This window comes from Mandrillus leucophaeus, unplaced genomic scaffold, assembly GCF_000951045.1.
Source record: "Mandrillus leucophaeus isolate KB7577 unplaced genomic scaffold, Mleu.le_1.0 Scaffold805, whole genome shotgun sequence".
In the NCBI taxonomy this organism is placed as follows: domain Eukaryota; kingdom Metazoa; phylum Chordata; class Mammalia; order Primates; family Cercopithecidae; genus Mandrillus; species Mandrillus leucophaeus.
Window position 1 is genome coordinate 1,200,353 of NW_012108753.1, and position 19,397 is coordinate 1,219,749.

Consider the following 19,397-nt stretch of genomic DNA (forward strand, 5'->3'; position numbering starts at 1 on the left):
GTCAGAAAACTACTTTTGGTAGAATCACCACTTTTCATTTTTCTTACAGTAGGAACAAAGGATACTTCACATGCAAACTTTTTTTTTGATCACTAATAAAAGAGGTCCCTTAATTGTGAGTTTGAGGTTTTTAGAGATCTGTATTTGACTCATTAGGGAGAACATTCATCCACGGAAGAGCCTTACAGCCAAGGTGAGGTCAGCACTGTAGGCTGGGGTGAGATAGTCTGTACATTCTAACAGCGAGATACACAAGATCCTGAGAATAGATGATTATCTGGGTTAAAACTGAGAAAGCCTAAAACAGGAAACAACGCAAGCACTGGTCTTTGGTGCCCACTGGACAAACAACTGGGTGCTTTAAGACACGCCGCCTGACCATGTTTCCATGTTTTTCCTTTGCTCAGTGATCTCTGGATGGTGATAAAGGCTCTGCCAATGAAGCACAGCTGGCAACTGCCTTTGGGTGGCTTGTGCTGGCCAGGCTTGGCACCCTTATATAGGGACCCTTATATAGAGGTCCTGGAAGTCAGGACCTCTTAGTTGATAAGAGAACAAGCCCAAATGCAAACTGGAGAGTCAGACAGGAAATCCCTATATCATAGTCGTGAACTTGACTTTGTAGGTTTAGACATAGCAGGGATAGAAGAGAAAGGATGAACGCCTATCTAACAAGGCTACTTGTAAAGTAAATATGATGCAGACAGAAGAGAGCTTAATGACTATTTCAATAACACAACACCACATATAAATTATTAAGATGAACGAGTGACTAAGGCACACGGTTATAGTTCATTAAACGTTAAGTCTCCCCAACATGGTCCCCTGAAAGTAAGTCATAGGTATGATAAAATTACACATGCATCAGTTTGGGAGGGGGAGGGGAGTTGTGGAGATAGATAGATCAGAATCAAAATGTCCACTATACCACTATGAGCTCATATGAACTACAATTTAGCAAAAGTGCTGCATTCCAACTTAAAATCAAAATCACAAATTTGAGCCAAACTGGTCCTTTTTTTCCTACACCAATGAAGAATGTATAATCTAAATGATGCAGGAATTGGAATAGCAAGTAGGAAGGCAAAAAATAAAAAATAAAAAAAGACTAAATAATATTATGATTTGAAAGTTTCTATTCATAATTTTGAATTTTCTCTTCATACATTTGAATTTAAATTGGTTTTGTGAGAGATGATTATCATATGAAAACAGATTTACTAGTTGAATAATTTACTAATTACGAATTTACCAATTAAGTAGCAAAACACAACAATAAATTTACACAAAACAATCTGAGAATTTTCAACACGTGAGAGATCTGCTGTTACGTTTTTCCTCTGAAGGTAACATGGAATTCTCAGACCTCCAGGTCCCTGGTTTCCCAAATATGACACAAGTATCCCTGGTTGACTTGTGAACCATTTCCTTTAGTATGGAAGTTTTACTGCACTTGTACCTCTGAACTTAAAAAGCTAAAAGAAAAAAGTTTTGATATATAACTATGGGGATATTGGCTATATTTCCCCCTTACCCAGCCTTAAATAGTAGCCTAGTTGTAGCTTTCATTTAGATCTCACCAAATGTAGTGCCATTTTGTTGCATGAATTTTGATCAGCTCTTTGAAAAGTAAGTAGCACTAAATTGGATATATGCCTTGATACATTTTTGGCTCTACTTAGAAGCTAGAAAGCTTACGGGCAGCACAGAGAAGCTGGTGTTAAAATGCAGGGCTACCACATATCCAGTTTGCTTGGGACACTCCTGATCTATGACTATTGTCCCATCAGAATTATTAACAGCCCCCCTTTTCACTCTCAAAAGCACCATGGTTTGAAGAATAAATTATATGGATGGTAACTATTAAAAGAGGGTCTAGCTTTTAAAACAGACACTTTTATTACTCTTTGGCCATCTAGCTTTTAAAACAGAACTTCTATTACTCTTTGACCATTACAGTAAGAAAATCTGTGTAAAATTCCTAAGAACAGCTATTTCCATCTCATATACCAACAAGCAGAGTAAAAGACTCAGAGCGGCCCTGTCTAGTGGCCAGAGGTTCCAAGACAAGGACAGGGAGATGTCCTCATGAGCTTGAGTTACGGCCGCCATTCCTCAGCTTATCTATGGGAAATGCCACAAAACTCTGTAGCCAGATCTCCTTTATTCCCCCATCTATCACTCCAGATATATGCAATGACTTGTGTTTAGAAAACATGCAAAATCTCCAACAATAAATGTACAATATGTGTGATTAGTACAGACTGTAAAATTTTTCATTTGCTACTCTGATTATAGGTTCACTATCTGAAACATGTCACCGTCTTTCATTTGACTTTGAGCTTTACTGGATACAAAAGCATTAAAAGAGAGTGAAAGCCTAGGGAACAGGGGCTGTCCTTGATAGAACTGCCAGCTGTCTCACCTTTTGGGCCTCAGAACAGCATCTGGCTTATGTCCATAGGACTAGTTTTGGCCCAAATGTTAGGTGCTAATATACATAGATCCTCTGCTCACAAAGATGCATCATCACCATGGGTCACAAGGAGAGGGCTCTAGAGTTACTCAGGCCTCACTCTGTGTGCCTAGCCATTGACAGGGACAACCACGTGGCTGAAACAGAATCCATTAAGTGCCAGAAGACAGGAACAACGGGGAGATTAAATTAATATGTCATATTTAGTTGATCTCAAGGCAGCAGCAAGCTTTATAAACTAAGTGGACTCTAATATGAGACATGGTGTTTCTATCTGGAAAAAAACACCACTGTCCTCATCTCTACTAAAATAAAAAAATTAGCTAGGCGAGGTGGCAGGCACCTGTAATCCCAGCTACTAGGGAGGCTGAGGCAGGAGAATTGCTTGAACCCAGGAGGCGGAGGTTGCAGCGAGCTGAGATTGAGCCACTGCACTCCAGCCTGGGTGACAGAGTGAGACTCTGTCTATAAAAAAACAAAACAAAACAAAAAAAACAAAACACTGTAAAAAATAGGCTGGAGAAAGAGTTCTGAAATTGAAAACCCTGAACTGGCAAAGGAGCCCGATAGAACACGACAGTGCTATAACATTATGACATTCTCAGAGAACATTTCTTTATTCTTCTTCTTCTTCTTTCTTTTTTTTTTTTGAGATGGAGTCTTGCTCTGTCACCCAGGCTGGAGTGCAGTGGCGCAATCTTGGCTCACTGTAACCTCCGCCTCCCGTGTTCAAGTGATTCTCCTGCCTCAGCCTCTGGAGTAGCTGGGATTACAGGTGTGTGCCACCACACCCAGCTAATTGTTGTATTTTTGGTAGAGATGGGGCCTCACCATTTTGGCCAGGCTAGTCTTGAACTCCTGACCTCAAGTGATCCACCCACCTTGGCCTCCCAAAGTACTGGGATAACAGGCGTGAGCCACCGCGCCTGGCCTCATTTCTTTATTCTTAAGGCACCTCCTCTTGGGAGTACATCTTCCATACCTCTCTTCTGCTCAGTGTTGCTACACTGCGTCTGTGTGACATGTCAAGCAGGAAAAAAAACAGTTGAAAGATGTTTTTTTCTTGGTCTTACCTATGCAGTAGGGACAACACTGGCCTTTTCTCAAGACAGGTCTTTCGCAGGATACGGAAGGGCAGGACTCAGAGAAACAGCTAATTACGCTATCGATGCAAATGCAGCTGGTACAAACGTCAGGCTTCCAGGACTCAGCTGCCAGGAATATATCCCCTTCATCATTTTTGCAGTAATTAGGTACGCTGTTATTCCGGGATAAGGAAGGCCGAAAAGGTTGATCTGGAAAAATGAACATATAGGTCAGCAAAGATGCTGCTGTTGGCCAGCAACTATGCAACATAGTGTGTTTCACAGCACACCCAGTCATGATGGCTTTGGGTGCCTCCCTGAATAAACGACACAGTAACAAATCAGAAAGGCTGATTCAGGAAGGGTCTTAAATTTTTAAAAATAACAAAGATCAAAAAAGAGTTGTCACAGTTATTCTGTTAGTTGCTTACACAACATCCACTCTTTCTTCATTAGCTTAATGCAATCCTGGTTTTCTTTGGGGTAGTCCCAGGACTTCGATTACAATGCATGTAAGTAAATGGGACAATCCTGTTCCCTGCTTTCCTAGGCTCCCTTGAAATGGAGGTGGCCCCATCATCTAGCTGTAGCTAATGGGACGTAATGGCTAACAAGGGGATTTCTGGGAAAGCTTTCACTTTCTTCAAAGAAGGGTAGATATGTTCTGCCATCATCCTTCCACATTCTTCCTGCCTTGATAGGAGTGTGTTGATCACGGCTGTGACACCCCTATCAGAAGAGAAAGGCCTTGACCCCAATGAGGCACTGAATCAATGCTGATAAACATCTGCCTCCAAATGTCTTGTCATATATGTAAAATAAACCTCTATTTACTTAAAATTTGTAGCTGGGTTTTTTCTTACTTGCGGCCACATGCAGTTTTGACCAATCAATATTCAGACAAATTTTCATTGTACCAGACTACCAAAACCCACCTATGTGCAACATTCCAATGCTCAGGAATTCACATTAATGGCTGACAGATAAGAAATCTCAATCACTCATAAGGATGCAACCACAGAGAAATCATGTGCAAATCATCTGTTTCTTTGCTATTTAAAGACTGAGACCTGAAAGTCCCCAGATCTATTTACAACTTGCAACAGAAAATGTCACCAGAAAATCCAGATATCACTTTGGGCATTGGTTTCCACTAAAATCAATGAAAACTGTAACTTCAGGCAGCAATATGACTGAGATATCAGAAAGGAAAATGTAAGTGGGTGTGGTTTCTAGTTTAGAAATGTCATAATCCCACTGATAAGAGAGCACTTCCAATCAACTTCACCACTCAAGAGTCTAGACACAGCCACGACAGCCCTAACTAGCAAACCTCTAAGAGGGCCACATTTTCTCAATGCGTCCACAATCGAAAGAGTTGTCTGTTCTTCCCAGAACCAACTTCATGAACTCTTATTTTTAGCCAAGAACCAGAAACAACTGAGACATGTAGTTAGCACATGATCCAGAAGCTCTACGTGTCACTTTTTCCTTCTATCCACCTCATGAATATACCCTACAGCCAGTAAGTAGGATGTGACCAGAAGGGCCTTTTTGAGGACCAAGGCAGTTACTTCATTGTGGACCTTCTCCGAAAGACAGAGAAGCCAGCATAATGGGATCGGCCCATACCCTCTCCTTTAAACTGGGTAACCGTATCTCCTATGACTAGTCCCAAAGGCAGCAGGCATAAGTTGAAGAACAGCCATTTGTTCCATGGCTCCATATGTACTCCAGGTCCAATTTCAGATATGATTCCACAGATCCCATCCACATAGGTTAGAGATGGCAAGACAGGATGACTTTCTCAATGACCTTTTTGTGGTTACCTATGTCTAGGGATAATTTCTTCCTCAAGAGACTGGCCAGTGCTAACTTCTGCTTTGGCTAGAAATAAGGACAATACCCTCTTGTTCACAATAGGCCCTGCAAATCTCCGTGAGGTTTTTGTGACTTACGTTAACTTAGCTCATGCAAGCATTTCCAACCTTGTGTCTAAAAACTGAAAAGAGGAAGCAGGAACAGCAGTGAGGAAGCTATGGAATGACAGTGAAGTGAATAGCCTGGAATCTGCAGGGCTCTCACCGAGGCCTGGAAAGAACCCAGAGGGCATCAGCATATGCTGGCAGTGATGGCATGAGGGCTGGAGCCGAGGCAGTCTGCAGGTTTCCTTCCACCAGGCAGGAGGTTCCTGATCAAACCCTGATTGACAGTTTTTTGGAATCTTACCCATAGCATCTCCCTTCTTTGGGCCTCTTTTCTCATTTTTCCTGCTCTAGGCCCGCTTCTTTACACTTCTGTTTCCAAATGTTTACTCCTTTATTTGATCTTTACCAGTGTTTTCACTGGTGTTCCTTTATTCTTTTTATTTTCTACCTCCCTCTCCCTTCTCTGCCATCCTTTTTTCCAACTCTAAAAATAAAGGAAAGAAAATTTTAAACATTATGGAAAGAAACAAGTGCTATTTTACCCTCTCCCTTTTGTATGCTAGTGAAATAAGCTTCACTTGCAGTGATGTGCAGTCTTTCCTCATTTCCTTACCAGACCTTGCTTTAAACCAGGCCAGAGAAGAGGGAAAGCTGAAGAGAGGAAATGACAGGGCATCCCACAGATGGAAGCAGCATGAGGGATACGACCCTTCGTAAGCTGTTATCACACTGTGGAGCTATGCCTTTTGGGCCATTTTAGAATGCAAGTGTCCTAAGATTAGAGATGGTATTTTTCTATATGTGTAATATGCTGCTTATCAATGCCACTGTTGAGAATTACTGTGATGGGAAGAAATTGATAATTTGAGTTTTAAAGCTTTTTATTTTTTTGTATCTCAATACAACTGTGAATGAGAAAGTCCAGAAACATCCATTAGTTATAGGTAAAGAAACATCCAGGCCTAAGTTAATGAATGAGAAGTCAAAGCCAGGCACGTGAGGGGCTGCCTGTTCTTTGGAAAGATGGAAAGGGATGCAGGAATACCACCGCCTTGCTTGGCTAGAACCCCTGGGCCTCTGCACATGCCACCCACATTAGCATACTCAGAGGTTCCATCTCCACGTAGCTCTCCTTCTCTGTACGGGTTGAAACTCTGAGTTCAGTAAGGTGTCCCATCAATGAATTTGGGCCAGTGGTCCTGGAGGCATTTCCTCCCCCAGTGCCACTCCCTTAGTCAACCCCTAAGTTCATCACTCAGATCCTAACACAAACAGCACTAGGGGTATTTGCTGCTTTAGTTTCCCGGATTGCCTATGTTCTTGAATCCTCCCTCTCAAGGCACACCTCTTACTTTATCATTATTGACTTAATGTGGAATATTGGATTGCTTGGCTCTTTTTTTGGCGATTGCTCCAGGACAGGAGTCATGTCTGTTTTCGTTAACCTTGGAATCCCCATAGCTCAATTCAGGCATTCTATAAATATTTGTAAATTCAATAGCTAAATGGATATAAATCCATTATCACCAAGGAAAAGACCACTCTAAGGGGTTTCTACCAAGGGGATGTAAATAAAGTCATTGCTATATATTAACAAAAAACATTAGTAAGGTTTGAATCTGAGTAAATTGTGATGACAACATAGTCAGAAATGATAGGTCATGCATATCCTAAAAATGTAACACATATGAACTATTTCTTATACTAGAAAAGATGTAGTGCTAATTAAGCTTCTCAGATTAACAATTCTGTACTAAAACGATAATACTTGGGCTGCCATGCATGATGACAACAGCCAGTAATGTGGCTATCCCTGTAAGTTCATCTATCAATTCCAAAAATGCCATCAACATATACCTATAAAAAATTTAGACACTGATGATGCTGCACATAATAATGGAACAACAGATTCTGGCAAGCTGACCAGATAATCCAATGTAAAAAAAGTAATAAAATACAAGGGTTTATGTTTTGCTGAGCAGAAATGCTCTATGAATATATGTTTAGAAAGTAAATGGTTATTAAGTTGAAATATGGGAAGAATAAGCAACAACAAGAAAACTAGTTGTTCTGTCAACTTGGTAATTTCATATTTAAATATCTTTTGAAAAAGTCACATCTACTGTTAATTAAAAGTACTACTAAAGTTATATAAAACCAGTAACTTTTGATTAACATCTTGACAAATTTCCTTCTAATAAGTTTCATGGCCATACATTTACCTGCTAAGGTCAGATAATCTGAGAAATAAAAAGTAGAAAATAATAGAACTCCTTATACATGTGCAGTGCTACTTACTTAATGCTTTTTGGTATTAACTTACTAATCATCCCAAGTTTGAGAGTGTGGCATTATGCATATATCAAGGTCTCTTCACCACCCTTATATTTTTCAAAGAATTTTATTTACATTATTTATCAATAACTATTCTTCACATTTGTTACACAAAGATGACTTTTCACATTAACAAAATCATTTGGTTAATTTGGTGCGGTGGAACTATCTCTACTTAGGTATATTCCTTGAGTTTGAGATGTAGGGTTAAGGAAATAAATGGCAAGATAAACAGTCTCCTTTTTTGTTTCACAGTTATCTCAGGTATGAGGCACACTGACTGCATAAATAGGTGGCTGGTAAAGAGAATACATGCAGGAAGCAGGCTGATAGCTGTTCCTGATGCGATACCCGGTTTGGCACACTCCTACATGGGGGTCACCCTGACCTGTGGGTCCCACAGAATGACAACACCCAGAGCTGCATCCTTCCCCACCAAGCATATACGAGGCATGACGTTGCTTACCTGTACACTGGGGGCAGCAGGAATCCTGGGTGCGTGAGGGGTTCTGGCAGAGCAGCGGTGGGCACACCTCTGTCTCACACAGCACCCGTCCGCTGTGACAGGTGCACTGAGTACAGGAGTCAATGTTCCACGTTTCTCCTTCCACAAAGTATTCTCCTCCAGGGGCGTGGCAAATGGAGGGAGTGCTGAGCTCTGGCTTCTGCACCACAAAGTCATCTGGGGAATGACACAAAATCAGAACACAAGACATTATTCATCTGCAATCTTTCCAACTCATGAAAGCCTGGTGCTGTTTGCTTTAAGGGATAAAAAAGATGAACTCTGAAGAGCATCTCACTCTATTCTTATCAAGAGAATAGTGAAGAAAATATTCCATGCATGGAAACAGAAGACAATGGCAAAAGAACTAATATTAGGATGTGAGGTTCAAGTGGTTTGAGTCCGTCAACAGTAATAAGAGAATTCAATAAGATCATTAAATTACAGGCAGGGGACTTCCACTCTAGAGATGAGAACAGGGGCCTCTTCAGGCATTTCTGTGAATGTGCAGGATTGTCTCGAAATCAGATCTCTCATTTACGGAATACTTGCTGTGGTTCAGTTATTTCCATGCTAAGCACTTTACATGTGTTATTTCATTTATTCCTTACAGTCACCTTATTTTACGCACGAGGAAACTGAGAGCTCAGGGAGAGACAAGGGAAACTGCAACCCAAGTCTATGGTTGTTTGGATCACGGATATGTATCCAGATTAAATAAAACATCCAAATGATCGATGTCCTATCTGCTTTATTATTTCTGGGATCCTGAGTACTTTTATGCTTGGAAACACATCCTGCTGTCAAGCAGGCCACACCCCAATCTAAACCAGTGGCCAGCAAACTGAGCAGGAATGCTCCCGTAGAATTAACAGTCTGAAAACCCTCACCTGAGACTAAACATGTGTTTGGCAACAACATCATCAAGAGAGGTAAATGCTGGAAGGCTGGTGATAACTATCATTTCCTGCCCCAGAGGAGAGGTAGTTTTGGTCTCTTGGAGAGATGACACTGATAGAGAGGGAATTTAATGTTGAAAATGTCTGAAGAGGGGCTGGGAGTTGCCCTGAAGTTTTTCTGGGGAAATGAGAAGTATGAAGACATTAACCATAGTCACGTAATCCAAATACAACAAGCACTTCCAGAAGGTGTTGACAGTGTTGAATCCCGCCAAGAAATAGTCTGGAGACATCATGGCTAGCTCATGCTTGGAGCTCGGTGGAAGTCACGCCCCATTACGGGTCCATATATGCAGAGATGCTCAGAGCTGAAATCTCCTTAAGAGTGAATTGGGGCTATGACTTTCAAAGTGGTGGTTAGCATGAGAGTCAACAATACTAATGAAATTAAGTGATGTGAGCTGATTTCCAGTTAAGGGGGTAAAAACTTCTAATACAGCTTCGTCTCAAGGGAATTACTAAAAAGGCTGGAACTTAGACCCAGGGACTATCACAGAAAACTGATATTCATCAATCCATGCTTACATTCACAAGCAACTGTAACCAACTTTCCAGTATAAGAACAACAGAGAGGAAGATGATTACAGTGAAAACTGTGCTGAACAATATGGTAAATGTGCATTTGTGGTTTACAGAGAAACAAAAGTCCCAAAGAGTATCAACACATGAATACAGCAAAAGCCTCCCCTACTGCTTTCAAAAAGGGCTTAGAGAGGACTGACAATTACTGCCTTGTTAAATGCTGACATGTACGGAAGTGGTCAGAGGAAATCTGATGTGTGTGTTTGTAGGTATGCTTTCTCGCTCACCTTTTTGCCACACGATGTGCCTCAAGGCAAAACACAAGAGGGGCCAGAGACATGGAGACAAAAGATAAACTCAAAGGTAGAGAGTATGGATGACAGAAAATCTCAGAGACGATATCATTTAGTAAATATTCATTAGAAGAGTTCAGGAGATGCTCCTGTATCCCAAGAAGAAAAACAGCTGATCTTGGAATGAAGAGGGGAGAAAAATATTCTTTAAAGTAGGAGTCCGTGAATGCAACAGCTCTGGAGTCTCTACTCAGAAGGAGCCTTATATGGCAACATGCTAAAGGTTTGTGAAAAAAATTTACCTCCACACATCCATATACATAAATGTGTTTTCATACACGTATATCCAGATGTTGACACACCCACAATAAGGTATTAACAACAACTTCACGTGTGCTTACGTAAGAACTTTCCACGACACTGTAATAGAGAAAGATCTTTCTGGTTCTACTCATTTTCAGCTCTTAGGTCAATTATCTATTCTTAATGTCTTTGCATTTCTACCAGTCTAGCTGTTAGAATTCTTCATTGAGGACGTTTAGCGAAGACCCAGGTACAAATCCCTCCTCTATGAATTCATATCTATAATTAAAGCAGGGGTCTCCATGCAAACACATGACTTTTCCCTCCCCAAAGAGTCAATACAAAGTTCTATCATATTGAAGTCCTCACTTACCTTCTTATGCAGGGGACTCTAGAAGTTTTTCACATTTAACTAGCAAAATACGGGAAAAAAGGAAAGAGTTCTGATATGGAATACCTCTAACTGAACTACAGGGAAGCAAAACAAAATAAAGAGAGTCATCTCTTCTGCATTGTAATCTGGTTTTCTACAAGGTATGGGAGCTGCCTGTCACTCTGATACTGTAGCTATTGAGCTGTGCAGAATCTCAGAGCTGAAAGGGACTTAAGTGTCCCTCTCCCTGACTCCCCGACCATTATGCGAACAAGGTCAACTTCCCTCCCAGGCTAGTCTTGTTGCAAAAGGACCAGGCCTCAGGTTCCCAGCTACACCTTTTGCACAGGTGGACTCATGCACAGGGAGATACAGGACCAGGACTGACCAGAGGAAAAACAATCATACTCCAAAATCTGACAGTAGACTTAACTTTGAAAGAAATCTGATACAAGATTTGAGAGACTTCATTTCTCCCAGGCCTTTCGGCAGACATACTATTTTACTCTGGGTAAAAGAGTCCATCTTTCTGTGTCTGTTTTCCAAATGAGAAACGGCCTCAGTGTGGTTTTCCCTAACTCAAAGTGGCCTGCACAGAGAGGGAAATAATAGACATAAGACTGTGTTGAGCTCTTTGGATAAAAGGTACTAGATGAGGTTTATGGTTATAATTACTGTTATTGACAATCATAATTCAGACCCCCCTGAATTACAAATCTGTTCTGGCTTTCCAGTAACTTATCTTGATTACCGTGATTATGATTTTAAGGGTTTTGGATGTGTGTTAACTCTAAATCTTTTCATTTGGCAAGAGTGCCACATGTCCACTAATTTATAAAAGAACAATAGCCACAGACTTCAATAAGTTTCTCCCTCTCAAACATTACTTTATATGTGATAAGGTTTTATGGGATAAAACTAGCACCAATCCCCTCAAATTAATGAGGACATTCAGACTTAATATGCTATCAATAAAATGGAAAGCTGGAATGTAAGTACATCAGCCCACAAACCTTTACAAAAATGTAATCCGAAGACCTTATATAACCGAGTCAATCATTCAAAAAGGAGACTTGTTTCTAGAATGTTAGAATTTTCTCTGGTCTTTGGTTCTTCACTGATAGTGCCCGGACCATTCTGTGGTGGTTGTTGACAAAAACAACGCAGTGCTGAAAAGTGTTCCAGGGGTCGTCCCCTCCAACCTCCCCAGAGTTACAAATGTGTCTAGGCCCCTGCAAGACAGACGTCATTTGCTTATGGAGCACACAGATGGCAGCCAGCTTTTACCTGCACATGATGGGCAGCACTGTCCAGGGTGAATGGTGGGGTTGCCACAGGCAGGCACCGGGCAGGTGATCAGGGCACACATTTCCCGTCCATTGAGACAGTAGCATTCCCGGCACCCATCATGCCAGCTCTCCTCATTTTTATGATGATGACCATCCACGGTGAGACAAGTGCCTGACAGGATGGGTGGCCCAGCTGAAGCAGAGACCTCTGGACAGACAGAAGGCAGCCTGGTAAAGAAGTGGCTACTGCATAGGAGAAACAGCCTGCGGAGTCTGTACATGGACTGGACCCTGGCCACCAACAATTATGCCTACACAGGATAGTTTGTGATATGGGACATGTTCATGAAAAGAATTTAAGTCAATACGCTCTCAGTTTTGAAAAAAGAGGAAAAAACCTGCAAATAGTTTCTCTCCAATTGGTAGGATGATCGCTGATTTTTTATTTCCTCTACTTTACTTTCTCATATTTTATACAACAAACAAGCACTGATTTTATAACAAATGTTACACATATGTTGAATGTATTCAGAATAATCATTCTAGAAGCTTCAACCAATGAGGACATCCTGGGCCCCTTGCAAATAACAGAGTTTGTTCAGCAGAACAATTAAAACAGTGACTAGATTTTTGTTTACTCCAACCCCTTAGAAACACCATTAAGGTGGTAACTGTCCAGTTTTGAAAAATCGTAAAACAAAGTTTAGGAATCTTTTATAGTTTAATCTGTGGATCATGCTGACAACTACAACATACAGGGACAGGCAGCAGGGGTGGAGCTGGGGTAAGGGCAGAAACGGCGGTCAGGGCGCATGCTCAGTGGCTTCAGGAATCTCCCTGGAGAAGCCTCAAGCAGCAGGGATACCTGGGCTCTGTGCTTATTCACAGCTGTGGGCTGGCATGTGCTTATTCAGCCAAAGGCTAAATTCTCATGGAAAACTGTTATCTGGAAATACAGGAGCTAACTTTTGAGCTATACCCACCCTCTAGAACTTTGAAATGGGGATATTTACTGTTGCAATTTTATGGATCTTACTCCTGAACAGAGAGAGGCTCTATAGAGGTTGAGATAATTGTGCTTTAGGCTAAAGTTCCTGATACGAGTAAAAAGAGCTAGGAAGTGATTAATTTAGTCAATGTGCTTGTCCATCATATGCTTACTTTACATTCTAGTCTAAGCTTTTACTTCATAAAAATGAAAGGAAAATGGAGTCCTGTGGGACAGTCCCACAGAGACTGACATTTGTGTCAGAATAGGCAGCAATCACCGAAACCATTTCATTTACAGGGTGTCCTTCTGTTCTTTGTTTTGGTGCCCCTGACTGCTTTGAGGGGGAAGGGTCATGTGTACACACTTACCTCTGCACTTGCAGATAAGACAGCCGTGACTGTCCTGCTGGAAACCCAAGGGGCAGATCTTACTGCATGACAGCTCTGGACATTTCTTACAACGGCAGATGTCACAGCCGTGCTTATTCTTCCTGGGTAATTAAAATTTTGTCAGAGGTCAGAAAATCAAAATGTCTCAAATGATGCCCAAGCACTCAGACCAAGGGTCAATAAAGTGATATTGCTATTAAACAGAATGACTTGACTTTTGCTCTCAAAGACTCCTGGGGTATGGGTAATTAGCACCCTGTGGCCATGACCACCACTCACTCATGACCAAGGCTGAGAGTTGCCCAAGCACTTGTGCGCTTCTAGGACGTGGCTCTCAGAATCCCAATGACATGACTGTTGATTTAATTAGGGAGAGTGGTACACCACAGTAAAAAGATGAATGTGAAACTCCATGAATAGGAAAGTGAAGGAGATTTTGTTGGTTTATCTGTTTATTCATTTGTTTCTCCATCCATCCATCCATCCATCCACGCACCCACCCACCCCCCCACCCACGTACTGATCCATCCATCCATCTATCCCTCCTTCCCTCCTTTCTGGAAGTATCTGCTGCATGCATAAAGTAATTCTTTAGTCAGAAGGTTACATAAAAGGGGCACCAACTGCTGCCTTCATCTTGACACTCCCACGTGGTGTCTGGCCAGGAATTCTCTTTTGGTATGTGTCCTTAAAACATGTGTTCTAGCCAGTATAATATTCAGTTGTCCAAGGTGTCCAACTGGGTCCTCCCTGAATGTGCCGGCAGGAATACAAAGTGAAATTCACAATCATCTAAGAGACTTTTCTCCAAGATGACGGTTGGATTTGAACAAAGCCTTGATTCTGAACTGTCATGATACTGTAGCAAGTGGTTGCAGCTACTATTGTGGTAATACTACTTCATTTTATATTAGCAGTTAGGTTAAGAAATAATACTCTTATTGGCATCATATTCATATTTTAGGATTAAGAATGATGATGATTCATTATTTTATCTGGGGAATTTTAAGGAACAATGTTTCCAATTTAATTATCCAATGAAAATTAGAAAGAAGACCTCTCCCTAAACTAGAATTTTTAAAGGAAGAATGAAAAGGATGACTGACAGAAGATGAGAAGAGATGACGGGTCTAAGTCCCTTATAATTACTAGTACTAGGCTGGGCACAGTGGCTCATGCCTGTAATCCAGCACTTTGGAAGGCCGAGGCAGGCTGATTGCTTGAGCCAGGAGTTCCAGATCAGCCTGGGAAATATGGTGAAACCCCATCTCACCAAAAAATACAAAAATTAGCTGGGCATGGTGGCACATGCCTCTAGTCCCAGCTACTTGGGAGGCTGAGGCTGAGGCTGAGCTGGGAGGACTGACAGCCTGGGAGGTTGAGGCTGCAGTGAGCCATGCTTGTGCCACTGCACTACGGCCTAGGTGACAGAGCAATACCCTGCCTAAAAAAAAAAAAAAAAAAAAAAAAAAAAAAAGAATTTCTAGCACTCACATACACTCACATAAATATACCAAGTTGGAAAGACAGATTGAAATGAAAGACAGCAAAGGAAAAAATATAAATTAAGGTGATTTTTCTAAAGGTATCAACTTGATATAAAGGCAAATACAGGTGCTTATACAAACACTAAAGAAACAAATATGAAGTGTCTATTTCTGCCCTCCCCCACCGGAATAATCTAGATTCTCATGGAGTTTGACTCAATAAGGTGTATTAAAATAACAAAAGTCATGACCCTTATCTCTAAGAAAATTCATAAAATCTAACACTAAATAAAGAAAAAAAAACGAAACGCTGACTAGTTCCCAGGTGAGACACCTAGGCATGGCAGGTAAGGATGCATTATATTTCAAGTGAGTGGGGGTCGGTCTTCAATTGATCTTAGAGTATGTGTTAAATAAATGATCACAGACAGACCCTGGGACAGGTGTGAAGGGCTGTAACATTTCCAACACTGGGCCCTCACAATTCCATCTCCTAATCTCGCCAGCAGTGTCTAAAGGACTCTCCTATGGGAAAGTCTCACACAACAGGCACAAAGCATGTGTCTGGCCCACCTCCATAAAAAATAAGAGTTAAATCTGATTCTTTTCTTTGGAGATACAACCTTTTCCGCGCTTTCTGAATTACCTAACAAGTATAGACATTCTGGGCTCAATACATCATAGACTAATTCACAAACAACATATAAAACAAAATGCGTAGAAACATTTCGCCAAGTTGCACTTCATAATAGCTTTTCTGAATTAAGAAATACATACAGCAATCCAAGTGGACAATACTTGTCACAGATTATGGGTCTGCACTTCTTGGGCCTTGGGCGGCACTCACAGATCTCACAGTTTTGGGCATCAGTTAGGAAACCGAAGGGACAGTCCAAGGTGCAGCCTTGTTTACGTTCTGAGCACAGTTCCTCGCCTGTGAAGACACAGAGACGGCAGGTTTCTTCCAAAGACGAACAGAGCAGAACACTTCGATGCTAAAATACTGTCCCCGAATCCTCCACTCTTGCACAGATTCCAATTTCTCAGCTCTACCATGGCCCTGGTTATCATTAAAAAGCACTGACTGTGCTATTTCATGGTTATCACATGACTCCATGCTTTGGTGGTAATAAACAAAATAAAGTCCAACTTTGAAATGCACAGATTTCTAAAGTGTACCCAAATCTGGTAGGCTCTGAGTGAAGAACAGGCTGATAACTATTACAATTAATGACTCAGATAATTTTTCCATGAACTTTATAAATCACTTTAAACCACTGATGACCATTTATGTTATGTGGGAATTAGAAATTTACAGTCCAATTTTCATTATATTTTATTTCTGTTGCATGTCTATAATAATGCATGTCCTTTTTTCTTTTTTTTGAGACAGAATCTCTCGCTCTGTCACTCCGACTGGAGTACAATGGCATGATCTTGGCTCACTGCAACTTCTGTCTCCTGGGTTTAAATGATTCTCCCACCTCAGCCTCCCGAGTATCTGGGATTACAGGCATGCGCCACCACGCCCAACTGATTTTTGTATTTTTAGTAGAGATGGGGTTTCGCCGTCTCTGCTAAATGCTGCCAGGCTCATCTTGAACTCCTGACCTCAAGTGATCCGCCTGTCTCAGGTTCCCGAAGTGTTGGGATTACAGGTGTGAGTCACTGCGCCCATCCCATAACGCCTGTTTTTAAATATTCACATGATTATTACCTTTATGGGTGTTAGATATATATCATATAACACTGCATATTGTATGCAGCATAAGGGATTTCTTACTACTCCTTTAAAAAAAGTACCTCTCTTACAACATGCTAATAATTAAAATATTCAGTGTTTTTTCTCTATGGGCTGACAAATACCCATGTATTTGGATATACTTACATAATAGGCTTTTTAAAAGTTAACGAAATGTGTGTGTTGAAAAAATACTCATATTAACGTTTAAGTAACCACTATTTGAAGTGTTCAAAGTATCCCCTGTTAGCAGAACCTGGAGTGATGTTTAACTGTCCTCTGCTAGTCAGTTACACTATTTTAGAAGAACAAAAAATGAAAGTAGCAATGGTGACTAGCAACATTACTGAAGTTATTAGCCTAATAGAAGTCTTCCAAAACGATTTTAAAAGGTTATATAAGGCTTACCAGAGAAAAGGGAAATAGAAATGTTTAAGGTTAAAAAAAAAGCATGCTTTATTATATAAATTAAGCAAGCTGAGATCTGTGTGAATTAAATGTAGAATTTGAAAGACAATCAAATTTAAAGAAGGGAAGTTAATATGGTGATGGCCAAAGTATGGCAATATTTGAATATTGTTCTACATGGACTGGTGAAATGGGAAGTGGAGTCTATTATTGGAATAATGAACACATTTTTATTTTATCTGGACATCCTTTAAGCATGAATACTGTAATAAAACATAAGTCACTGGGGAAAAACAGAATGCATCTGTCCCCTCAAAACACACTTATAATCTAAAATTAAACCTTAACTACAATGAATAGGTGAAATGGGTCCGTGTTTTACATAAATATTTCAAGATAGCGTCTTTTGTGAATCTTAGTTGGCAATATTTGCATATTTAATTTGCTATCTTTTAAGAAGGAAAATGTGATTTATGGTATAATTTTCTACTCTGTCATTATCATAAACCTTTTATTACACATATAAATATAACCTCATGTATTACAGTGTATTACACTGCAAAGCAACTGATTACTAATTTGCATCCTTAGAAGAGAAATTCTAAATGGTTCATTTAAAAATTTGTAATTATATGACTCGAAAGGTCATAATTTTTCATTCCCCATTATTAAGGGAATGGTGAAAAAAGAAGACTTTATTAGCTATGTTTCTCTAACACAGAGATCTAAATTGTGAACCCATTTTTCTGTCACAAGAATTTTTAGGTCATGACCACAAATGGATTATGTTGGGAAACAGATGAATTAAAAACACCCTGAAAACTTCCCAGAGTCAGTCAATATCCCTTGGGATTAAATTCCTTGAAATTTTGGAGCCTGAGCACCTTGGTGACTTTATTTTTCTGGTCCTGTAATAAAAGGAGTTTTTCCATAGACCTTGATCTAGAATGTGCTTCACCTTTAAAGAAAACTGCTGTGTCTCCATTTAAGTTTAAACAACGTGATAAAAACTAGTCTGTAATCTACCTCTGCTTTGCAATGGAAGGGAATTTCAAAGAAAGGCTGGTGCATTTAAATAAAAATACAGGACATTCATTAGAAGGAGACTGGCTATGCCTCCTAGAGTGGGATGCCCTAGTGCTGCCCTGAACTGGGAACATTCCCCTGCATGCTACGCTCTGGCCCATCTACATGCAGCTTCCCAACAGAGGGAGCTCTAGGCCCAGGCCCTGGTATCTTTAGGCACACTGTATAGGGACTACAGTGGTATTTAGTACAGAGTGGGTATTCCACAACATTTGCTAAATAAATGCATCAATGTTCTTGTTACCTACTCCTCCACTGTCATGAAGACTGCCATATTATCAGAGAAATGACAGCATGAAAATAACTTACTCTGATAACACTGAAATTTTCCTGAAATACTGGCACTTGCCAAAACATCTCAAAATACCATCTTCTAGTTCAGAAATAGACAACATTAAAGACTGGAAGGTAGTCTTAAATCCACATATGTCAATTATGAAGTTTTCTTAAGAGAAATGTATCATGGCAAACATTTAAATACAGAGCAGACTGACTGCAGCTGGCTTGAACCTGTAATCCCAGCACTTTGGGAAGCCGAGGTGGGAGAACTGCTTGAAGCCAGGAGTTTGAGACCAGTCTGTGCAACATAGTGAGACCCTGCCTCTGCCAAAAAATAAAAAATTAGCTGGGTGTGGTGGTGAGTGAATGTAATCCCAGCTACTTGGGAGGCCGAGGCAAGAGGACTACTTGAGCCCAGGAGGTTGAGGCTGCAGTGACAGCTATGACTGCACAATTGCACACCAGCCTGGGTGACAGAGCAAGAACCTGTGTCTTAAAAAAAACAAAAACAAAAACAATAAAAACCATAAATAAAGAGTAGAACAGAGATTAGAAAAACAGTATTCATAGAAGGGTAGGGGTTTATTTGTAAAGCTTCAGTACATCACTTGAGGCAACCATGGAGAAAAAGGTGGCTTTATGTTCATAATTTTTCAGCATTATGACTTTACTGTGATCTAAAACTGCTTTCTAATCCATGGGGAGAAGTTACTATTGAAGAGAAAGTGATGAATAATGGCAAAGTACAGGGCCTGTACAGCAGTGCTGGTCGATAGCAACTATGTAGTAAACACTCTGTTCATTCTGGAAAAAAAGAAATGTTTGCTCCTATGCTCAACACGTGATGCAGCTGTGGGGGGCGCCATTCATTCTTTATTATATATAAACACAATGTAACCTCCATGGAGAACACACTGTGGATGGTGTCCCCTAGAGGAGCGCTGCATAC

At 40.6% G+C, this 19,397-nt stretch overlaps 1 protein-coding gene across 1 annotated transcript in view; it reads right to left on the reverse strand.

Annotated features, from left to right (window-relative positions):
• The window catches only part of CRIM1 (cysteine rich transmembrane BMP regulator 1 (chordin-like)), a 73,442-nt gene that overhangs the window by 24,864 nt on the left and 29,181 nt on the right, over positions 1–19,397 (reverse strand). The window contains exons 4-8 of the mRNA XM_011967644.1: positions 15,712–15,868; positions 13,427–13,548; positions 12,066–12,275; positions 8,290–8,505; positions 3,550–3,771 (exon numbers count right to left, since the gene is read on the reverse strand). Coding sequence (XP_011823034.1) covers positions 3,550–3,771; positions 8,290–8,505; positions 12,066–12,275; positions 13,427–13,548; positions 15,712–15,868 — 927 coding nt within the window. The remainder of the gene's footprint in view (positions 1–3,549; positions 3,772–8,289; positions 8,506–12,065; positions 12,276–13,426; positions 13,549–15,711; positions 15,869–19,397) is intronic.